Source organism: Zeus faber (genome assembly GCF_960531495.2).
Source record: "Zeus faber genome assembly, chromosome: 1".
Taxonomy (NCBI): Eukaryota; Metazoa; Chordata; class Actinopteri; order Zeiformes; family Zeidae; genus Zeus; species Zeus faber.
The window spans coordinates 40,404,434-40,415,433 of NC_137193.1; the positions used below are offsets into that span (position 1 = coordinate 40,404,434).

Consider the following 11,000-nt stretch of genomic DNA (forward strand, 5'->3'; position numbering starts at 1 on the left):
GGAGAGAGACTAAAATACTTTCTGAAACCCCTGAGCAAAATTCGAAAAAAAATCTGGACAAAACTCTAAAGTAAGGACTGCAAAAACTCAGAAGAAACGACTAGAAAAACGCCTCCAGACATCGCTGCAAAATCTCTGACAACATTTAATGTTTTAATGTCTTGAATCTTGAATCTTGATCATTTCAGCCGATCACGGAATTACACTTTAACCAGGCCGGAACAAATGAACTTCTGCAGTCACATAACACACCACAGCAGAGAGCCAAGGCACACTCTTCCATTGAACTTTAACAAATGGCAGGATGCCCTGGACTTTGCATATTGCTGCCTGCAGCTGTATTTATTATTAAAAACATGAGAGTCATTCATTGGGGACGTTTGGCGTGAGGTAGGTGAGGGTTTAAGCCCTCTTTTTTTTTGGGGGGGGGGGGGGGGGGGGGGATTATGAATAGAATAACCAACTTTACCTTTATTCTTTGACGTTCGCTGAAGGGTTTACATGAGTTTACAAACACTTTTTGGGGGGGAAAATAACGTCTAAAATGATCAATTTTACTTTTATTTATTCCCATTCCATATTGCTGGGGGGGTTTACATGAGATTACAGACTACAGAGATTACATTTACAAAGACCTTTTTGGGGGTAATAATGACTTGTTACCTTCATTTTCCCCCCCTGTCGCTTGCATGTTTTTGACGGGGTTACCTGGGCTCCAGGAAGCACTTTGTGGGAAATGGTGAAACGCCGGTGGGGGTGACGTCATGGTGACGCCATAGCCCTTGTCTCTGATGTCGGGAGCGAGCGCTGGTCCGGAGGCCGCGCGCAGCGAAGGAGAAATCAAACTTAAAACGCCGTGAATCTAGATACGCGGGTCGCCCAGGGCCTCGACACGGTGTGGTCCAGGTAGGTCGGAAATGGTAGTCCGCTAGCGGGGATCCAGATGGTGTGACTCGGTGGGGGAACAAGCCAGGACGCCGTCGAGATGCGCAGCCTTGTTTTGGCTAGCTGATTACGTTAGCATTAGCGTTAGCGTTAGCTGTGAAACCAAGACTCGGCGTTAACAAAACAACTGTGGCTACTGCTGCTGTTTCTCAGAGGCGTCGCTCTGGGTTCACAGTTCGGGTTCATTTCCCTTGATTAAACGTAATGCCGTGGTGGTTTTGGTCAATTTGAACACTGCGTCGGCACATCGGGAGGTTAGCCCCTGTTAGCCTGTGATGCTAATGTAGTTTCTGTGGCTGATTTCCATAGGACGCGACTGTTTTTCAGGACGAAAATGACCGACACAACAGCACTTTGTTAGGACAGCCAGTGTGACCCCCACGCAAACCTTAATTAAGTTGTAACTTTCTATTTCGATTGTTGCTGTCGATCTTGTGTTTTTTTTTTTTCCTTACGTGTAGGTTTTCCCCTCGTTGCTTTCTTTTTTTTTTTTTTTTGCTTTCAGTGTCTTAACTACAGTGCCGATCAAAACACCTCCGCTAGACAAAGATCAAGTCACACAAAGTGATATAAGATCTAATCTTTTTTTTCTGCTGAAGTGCTGAACCCTGTGTGTGTGTGTGTGTCTTCTATTTGGTACAAACTCCTTTGTTTGGGCTGTTTGTGTGACAGTTAAATGACGACCTGCAGGAAAGCGCCTCAGGGCATGGACTGCGCGTTCCATTCAGTGTTCTGTGCTTCACAAAACACCTTGACTTGTGATCAGAGATTTCACACTTATTACGTAACCGCCCGATCGCAATTTAATCTATAATAATAATAATATAATCATTTTAGTAATAGACTATAGTAATAATAATAATATGTATATTTTTTTCTTTTATCTGAACGTGATCAGCTTTAGCAAAACCGTTAGATGCCATAATTGTATGTATTCCTCCCGATTTAAGGGAATTTTAAACTCATGTGAGGAATGCGCAACGAATAGAATTTGACACGTTTTCATCAGTTTCCCAAGTTTTTAGGTTCCAATGTCCACTACCAATAAATGTCTGTTCTTCACACTCATTTATGTATGTGTTAACTATATTAATGATTTTGCAACATGATTGTGATCAGCGCAAATAACTGCGATCAGGAGATTTTGTAATAATTGTGACAGCTTTCCAATCTACTAATAGTTCTGTTGTACGGTTTGGATTCCCCAAATTCCCACTCAGATTAATAAAGTGAATTAATAACACTAATAGGGGTTTTGCCTTTTTGCTCCAACTGCTCGCTAATGCTTCACCACCCATCTCCAAGCTTTTCTCTCGTTTTAATTAAGAAACTTTGCGCTTTGGATAAAAGCGTCTGCTAAATGTAATGTCATATGTAATGAAACTCATTCTAAGCAAACAGATGACTAACTTTTCCTAACTTGTTTTCAGGAAAATTCTCTCCCATCCCCCTCACCCCCTCTTTTGTCAGAGAGTATGGCTCAGGAGACCAATCAGACACAGGTGCCAATGCTTTGCACTATGGGATGCGGTTTCTACGGTAACCCCCGCACCAACGGCATGTGCTCCGTCTGCTATAAGGAGCACCTGCAGAGACAACAAGGAGGGGGTCGATCCAGCCCACCTGGAGAGAAAGGTAGGAAACGGCCTTAGGGGGAGACCTTAAAGGAGGCGTTACACTGAATCCGACAAGGCTCATTCATTTCTACAGAGAATCGGAAACCGCATGCAAAATGCTCTGACCTTCTGTGGTACGGAGATTTCTGTATCTTAGTGAGGGTCCGGGTGCATTGTAAATGTTCAACTGTTGCGGAAGATTTGGGATCCAACACTACGACCGGATGACACTGTTTCTGATTATGGCGAGCTGGCACTGTTGGAACTGGGCTCAAATTGTTGATGGAAACATTAACATTGGGTGTTAACCATATTCACCAGCCATAAACTCTTTATATAAATGAGTTGTGTGTATTGTTTTTTTTTTTATTTGTGAGCTCTTAGCAAAAATGCCAAATGTCCATCTGAGCAAACTGTTCTCTATTGCGCTGTTGTACTAGACAAGACGCAGAGGGAGATTCACTTTTTTTTCTTTGCTGGGGGGGTTCCGACCCATTGTCATATTCGGTGTAAATGTTGGGTGTGCGTCTGTTCGGAATGGAGGAAGAAGCAGTAATCTGGGAGTCTATTGACCCAATAATGCCATACGCTTTGTAGGAAGGGGAATTGCTAGAATTGGAGAAAGATGGATGTAGTTAACAGTACTGTAGTTATTCTAAAGCTAGAGATGGATTTTGTTCCGATGGTTGCTAGCTATCTGGTCCCAGTAAGACAAATATTGTTTCACACCAGACAACATAACACTATACAAGGTTGTCGCTGTCTGAGGCTCAAAAGCCCTGGTTCTGAGTTGTGTTGGCTGTAAACCTGTCTCGTCTTCCACACAGCTGCTACCTCGCCTACAGGATCCCCGGGAGCAGCCGGTGTTTTGGTTGAGAGCGTATCCACAGAGCCCAGCACAGAAGGGGTGGGAACGCCACCGGAGGAAAGAACACCCAGGTATTTTCGATGACGGACCTTGGAATTGGATCGGTATCATTATGAACAAATGTTGTGAACTCCATTGGCTCTGAACCCCTGGTCAACATTGCCATGTCTGAAATCCCTTATTATTATTATTATTATTATTATTATTATTCAAGTGCTGTTTTGGAAAGGACTTTTGGAATATGGCAGCGATGTTGACGTTACACAGCAACGGGCTGAAGCACCCAATGTGGCGTCCATGGCGTGTGGCATGCAGGGTGCCGGGCCGCTTGGTTGGGACAAGGATTTTCAGCGGATGCAAGCATGGAACAGATCATTGTGAAAAAGAATACAAAATATATGGGATTATTTTGGTTTTGAACCACACAACCAGCAAGCCAAAGGAAGTTTCTGTGTAGTTTTTAATCGTCATCCGGTGATTTGTTTCAGTGCGGCACTTCACAAATGGAACTACAACTCCCAGTAGCTCTATGGCACACCATATTATATACGTTGGACTCATGACGTCTTATTTTGAGGACCAACACAGCTGAATGGCTGCTTCAATCGGTGACGGTTTGCCCAACGCCAACTGCCGTGTCCTATTCGCGCACACTTTGAATTGCGCTTTACAGGTTAATTATTTGCTGAGTTGAATTCTCGAGGAGGCGGCCATGGAATTTGGATCGGCGACGTGAGTCTGATGAGTGAAGTATCGGCACCCGATGCGATATTGGCTCAGATCGGTCCCATCTCTAGTTATTGTTTATGTTTCACACCATATGTACTCCTGTAACTTTCACCAGCAAAAAGAAAGAGAAACAAGAAAATATGTATAATATAATGAGCTCAACCCTGCGGTGATGTCAAGTGACCGTGGTATTTGCGGTAATGTGGTTATCATCGCACCCCTCATCATGTGCTCCCAACAACCAGTTCTTTGGGCAACATAAACAGGCGCTGTGTGCATGTTGTCATCTCTATTTAGCATATAATAGTTTTATTTTTCCATAGGGAACTTGAAATGTAGCTAGGTTGTGTTCTTATTTCTTGGCTGTAATTTAGTACAGCATATCTGCACAAAGCTGTTTAGGGATCTTGGTTTTAAAGGGTGAAGACCTCAACCTTCACCCTGATGGCTTTAGGCGTTTTCGCACCTAACAGTTCTGGGAACTCCTTGAAGGGAACGAGGAACTGGGGAGGTCCCTGAGAACTAGTTACCCTCAAGGGCTTTTTTAGGGTGTCAAGCACCAAAGCTGCAAACACCCTGTTGTTATCCTACGTTTTATTATTATTATGCCACTTTTTCTAGTTCACCCTGTTCCCTCCCACCAGTCACTTTTAACGCAATAAGGCACACTGATAGACATTGGTCTCAATTGTCGAAATCTAAAATTGCAGCCCAATCGGACTATGCCTCTATCGCCACCAACAGGTATATACCATAAAATGTTGTAAAATGTTCACTACTCCTAGACCCTATGTCCGATTTGAACACAAACTCAAAGATAAAGTCAATGGTCAACACAAGATGGCTGCCACAGGCCAATCAACATTCAGCAGCCTCATGCTGGGGTTACATTTGTCCAATCTTCATGGAACTTGATGGATCGAATGTCCAAGGACTCAAGATTGGCAAAAATAAATGATTTTACATTTACGCCCACAGGGGGCGTTACAGTCATTATCTAAATGATGCAACATTGAATTGCCAAATCTCCCATGCTGTGTGACATACAGTCATGTGTGTGGTGTCATATGATGCAGCTCCTCATGGCAAATCAATTTGCTAGAGAAATTATTGACTTCCACCTTCACCATTTCTGCCATTTTGAATTGTATGAAAAACCTACTTTGGACACTTGCTCCTAGGCCATTTGTACAATTCAACCAAACCAGGTTTATTGTACTCTTTGGACCTTTATTGTTCGAAGTTACCAAAAGAGTTTTGAAAGTCCAAACAAAATGGCCGCCACAGACAAACGTTTTGGCAAAAATGCTGCATAGTCAGGAGGTAGACATAGCTTGTAAACGCTAAGTCTGATGTGAACCAAACATGCTTTTTAAGACTCGGCACACTATTTTAACAGTAGAAACATTCTGTTTGGTTCACATGGGTAAAGCCATGTGACAGTGGTGCAAAAACTGGTGAGGCATTAATAGCTTTCTCATTGACTCATGGTCACATTCTCAAACATGAGCGTAATTTTTAGGTTTTGAACTCTGGTCCAACTTCTTCAGCAAAGCCTCGCTGGGGGTCAGGCTTCAGCTTGGGCTTGACACCCACTCATTGCTGCTCACAGCTATATTTTCTGGTTTCATTCGCACTGCCAATAGGAACTCTGAAGTGACGTGAGTTCCGTGTTTGTCCGTATTTATCCCGTAACTTTCACTTTTTTCTCATTATCAGTTCACTAAAATCTGTTTCTGAACACTGTACAGGGATTTTTTTTTTTGTTTAATTCAATTAATGTCAGAAAATAAATGAAATAAATACACCTACAATAAAAATACTGTTTTTGTTGTTTTTTTTGTTTTTGTGTTTTTATTACTGCTGAGTGTTCATGGGCTGGTCCCTACCCAGAGCGATGCTACTCGTCCATCAAACCGTCCTCAGTCCGAGGGACAGGCAAGGGACTGTGGGCTTGCGTCTGGACCAATCACGTGCACTTACGTCACTGAAAGTTCCACTTGTGCTGGTTAGTCCCTGCCCTGGACTAGAAGCTAAAAAAAGGCCCTCAAGAACAGCATTCTAAGTTCCTAGTTCCTGCAGTGCGGACACAAAAAAAGCGACTGTTCCTCAAAGTTCCTGCGGTGCAAAAACGCCTTTTGAGCTCCAAGGGGATGTTTTAGGCGATGTATTGGAAGACTCCTTGATGGTGTGCTCCTCAAAGCTCCTTAGTGGTCTGTTTCCAATGATTTTATTACTTCACGATGCCCCCCCCCCTTCAGTTTAATCTTCCAGATGTTGATGAGAGAGCCACACCGAGCTGTTAAACCGAAGGTCAAACTGCCCCCTGATGATCCTATCTCTTCGTTTCTCCTCTTAGAACTATCCAGACAGTCGTAGACAAACTGGTGCACTAATGGTCTTGGCTTTTTTTCCCCAGTCCCAGCTCACCCAGCCCAGTAACCCAGCAGATGACAGCCATGAGCATCTCCCAGGATACAGTGACTGTAGACTCGGATCGGGCGGAAGCTGACGAAGAAGAGGAGGAGGGCACATCCAAAAACACAGGTAGGGGCCTACATTTGAACAATCACATTGTTTAGGTATCCCAAGTATTTAGTATTTTTTCTTACATACAGATTGTTGACTTGTCCTGGCTGCATGTGCGTTGTTTCACCAGGACCTGGAGGAGAAGCAGCACAGACTTCTTCTGACGGTGACCAGACCCCTGATAAAAACAAGAAAAAGAACCGCTGTTTTACCTGCCGGAAGAAAGTGGGCCTCACTGGTAAGGAAGGAAAGGATTTGAAGGATTACACACTCAAACACACACACACACACACACACACACACACGCACACACAGACACACAGACAGCAGTAAGGACTTGGTAGGGTTCAAAGTTTTATGGATCATGTAGCTTCTCATATTTTGAGCCTTTTCTTTTTAAACAGGTAGCAAAGATTATGATTATCTCTGAGTAATATCAGGTTTGCTAAGCTTTCCCAATTTAATACATAATTACTTTTTTTAATACTATTTTTGAATCATTACTTTTTTATGGCAGCCCGTTGGTCCAAAAAATCCAAGCATCTGGTGTGTGCTGGGAGATCTACCAAACTCTAGTACATTATATTATCGCTACAAATTGGAACTCTTGTCCTGTCCTGATCGTTGCCAGTGCTGGTGTTCATGTCATTGATGTGTGCCACCCAGACAGTGTGAAGGGGGGATGTGACGTGTTTTGCGAGCACAAAGAAACAGTACTGAATTAGTTTGATCATGTATCTAAGGAGGCGTGGAATCATAAAGACCCTGAACATGAGTAACTGGCTAATCCTAAACCTCCCACCTATTTGATCCTCTCACAGTGGAACAGCTGGGACCAGGACAAAGTGCAATTTGACGCCGGGAGACGGATAATCGTGTGTTGGTTGTTTTTTCTGCTATTAGTATTAGTCTGTGCCCCACCCAAAACCTCTACCCTGCAAAATGTCCGTTTCCTGATCCAGGAGTGAGTGAGTGAGTGAGTGTGTGTGTGTGTGTGTGTGTGTGTGTGTGTGTGTGTGTGTGTGTGTGGCTACCCTTACAGTGAAACAATGCTTCTACCTCCTGAAAAGTGACAAAATTAAAAACAATTTTCTCATGTATACCTGCATGCCTTTGGTATGTCATAGAGTAAAGCAAAGAAACTGTAAAAAGAGATAAATTATTGCTAAAGAGATCAGTTATATTCTAAAATGGCCTGGACAAATTTGTTGGTACCCTTCGATTAAAAAAATAAATAATATCTGAAATAACTTGAAACTCACAAATGTAATTGGCATCCATCATCATTTATTCCATATTTAATAGAAATCAGACTTTCTTTTTGATCAACATAAAATTTTACATAACAAAACAAATTTAAATGGCATGGACAAAATTGATGGGACCCATAACCTAATATTTTGTTGCACAACCTTTAGAGGCAATCACTGCAATCTCGCGATTTCTGTAGCTCTCAATGAGACTTCTGCACCTGTCAACGGGTAGTTTTGCCCACTCTTCCTGAGCAATCTGCTCCAGCTGTCTCGGGCTTGAAGGGTGCCTTCTCCAGACTGCATGTTTCAGCTCTTTCCATGGATGTTCGATAGGATTCAGATCAGGGCTCATATAAGACCACTTCCGAATAGTCCAGTGTTTTGTTCTTATCCATTTGTGGGTGCTTTTAGCTGTGTGTTTTGGGTCATTATCCTGTTGGAGGACCCATGACCTGCAACTGAGATGGAGCTTTCTGACACTGGGCAGTATGTTTCGCTCCAGAATGCCTTGATAGTCTTGAGATTTCATTGTGCCCTGCACAGATTCAAGGCACCCCGTGCCAGACGCAACAGAGCAGCACCAAAACATAACCAAGCCGCCTCCATCTTTTACAGTTGGTATGGTGGTTCTTTTCTTTGAAAACTTCATTTTTTAACCTGTGAACATAGAGCTGATGTGACTTGCCAAAATGCTCCAGTTTTGACTCATCTGTCCAAAGGACATTCTCCCAGAAGCATTGTGGCTTGTCAATATGCATTTTAGCAAATTCCAGTCTGGCTTTTTAATATTTTTCTTTTAAAAGTGGAGTCCTCCTGGGTCTTCTTCCATGGAGCCCACTGTCACTTAAAAAGTGACAGATGGTGCGATCACACCCTGATGTACCTTGACCTTGGAGTTCAGCTTGTACCTCTTTGAAAGTTGTCCTTGGCTCTTTTTTCTTGTGTTCAATCTGGAGTCGTTTTTTCTCTTGCGGCCGCGTCCAGGGAGGTTGGCTACAACCTCTTAATATTTGTAGCTGTAGTCACAGGAACATCAAGCTGCTTGGAGATTTACCTTGTACATGCTTGTCTATAATTTTCTTTCCTCAGACAAATCTCCTTTGTTTTCTCTGGTCCATGTTCAGTGTGGTGCACACACGATGATGATTCTGTATTTAAATAGGCTGAATGACTGATTATAAGATTGAAGACATTTGTGATACCAGCTAAAGAAAACAGTTAGTTTGAAATATCACTATAATGCAATTATTTATAATCTTTTCTATGGGGTATCAACAAATCTGTCTAGGCCATTTTAGAATATAATTGATCTCTTTAACAAAAATGTATCTCTTTTTACAGTTCCTTTGCTTTACTCTGACATACCAAAGCCATGCAGGTATACATGAGAAAATTGCTTTTAATTTCATCACTTTTCAGGAGGAATGAATCGTTGTTTCAATGAGCTGAAAGGGTACCAACAAATGTGTCCAGGTCTGTATGTTGTGTTCTCCTAAAACTCAATGAGAGTTAAGGTTGAAACTACCTGATACTTGGTGACATTCCCATATTCTATTTTTATTGGAACTCAGTGACTGTTCTATGTTGTATTTTATTTTATTGGAACTCGGGGACAGGTTCATGTTCTATTTTTGTTCCATAGTGAATAATGAACAATAATAAACACAGTATCAAAATATATATATTTTTTAAGTTTAATAAATGCATGATGTTTCCAAAGTCAATGAGTAATTGTGTTAAATAATCGTGACGTCAATATTGATCAAATAATCATGATTGTGATTTTTGCCTTAATTGACTAGCCCTACTGGTAGCGCTAGTCAACAGGCAGAGTAGGATCAGAGGGCAACATACTGCAGGCTGGTGGTGCATTTCACAATGTGCCGCTGATCCAGCCAGCTTTAATGGCCCCTCATACACCTCCCGTAAATCCCTCTGATTTTCCTTCCAATTTGGCCGTCCTGACAGAAGAGCCAGTTTTACACTTGCTAATTGTCCTGTGGTGTAACGAGAGAGTCAGGGCTGCAGCAGCCTTTTTGCTTTCCAACCATCAGGTTTGAGGTTGTTTGGCTCTGTCTGAGTTTTAGAGTCTCTCACACTGCAACTCTGTGAACGAGCGTAGAAAGAAGGACTGGCAGCCAAGCGGCTTTGGTTAATCTGTTGGCACTGCCTCTTTTCAGGAAAGTACTGGAAACAATATTAACCGATCATTTCTTGTAATGTGTCGTTATTGTGACTTGTTGTCGACACTATCCACCCAACACTTTGAGACGTCAAGGTGAGCAGCGATTAACGTTATTGTTTTTCTTTCATATAGTGGAAGGAAAACATATCGCGAAGCACCAGCATTATTATTTGCTCTTGTTTTGGTTCAGGTGCTTCATCAACGCTAAATTCCCAATGACATGCTCAAATATGTAACAAATATTATATTATTTGTCACTGCCTGACCGTCCGTGTCTCTTCCCTCACCCCAAGGGTTCGACTGTCGCTGTGGCAACCTGTTCTGCGCCATCCACCGCTACTCGGACAAACACGACTGTCCCTACGACTATCGGAGCGCCGCCGCTGCACGCATCCGCAAGGAGAACCCCATCGTGGTCGCCGAGAAGATCCAGAAGTTATGAGGCCCTCGCCTCAGTGCGGTCCCTGCTGATGGTGTGAACCTGGAACAATGTAGACTCGGATGACGACAACAACAGACAAACGATACAATACAAACAGCCTTGTGTGTTCATGGTAGCCTGAGCTGGACGGGGGTCTAGCGCCCCCTACCTCCAGTGACTGCTTCTTGGAAACGAAATTCGCGTGCGTGCGTGCGTGGGGGGGGTGGGGCGGGGGCGGGGTGAATGAAAAGAGTGAGTGCATTATTTGCTTGAGACTATGAGGGAGGGGGGCATGGCGGCAACTTAGTGTTGCTGTGTGGAGGGAAGACATTTTGATTTATTCCCCTTTTGCTGTTTCTCAACCTGGGCGATGCTCTACCAGAGCTCAGATCAGTAGGGACGCAGATCAATTGATGAGGCTAGTAACCCTAAGGACTCAGACTGGGAGTGGGGC

At 43.1% G+C, this 11,000-nt stretch overlaps 1 protein-coding gene across 1 annotated transcript; it reads left to right on the top strand.

The window, feature by feature from the left end:
• The first annotated feature begins 772 nt into the window (after positions 1–772).
• On the top strand, positions 773–10,745 carry LOC307238674 (AN1-type zinc finger protein 5). The gene is made up of 6 exons (XM_080011762.1): positions 773–906; positions 2,376–2,580; positions 3,389–3,500; positions 6,578–6,705; positions 6,818–6,925; positions 10,419–10,745. The coding sequence occupies exons 2-6, from the start codon at positions 2,421–2,423 to the stop codon at positions 10,565–10,567; spliced, it is 657 nt and encodes a 218-aa protein (XP_079867888.1). The 5' UTR covers positions 773–906; positions 2,376–2,420; the 3' UTR covers positions 10,568–10,745.
• The last annotated feature ends 255 nt before the right edge of the window (positions 10,746–11,000 follow it).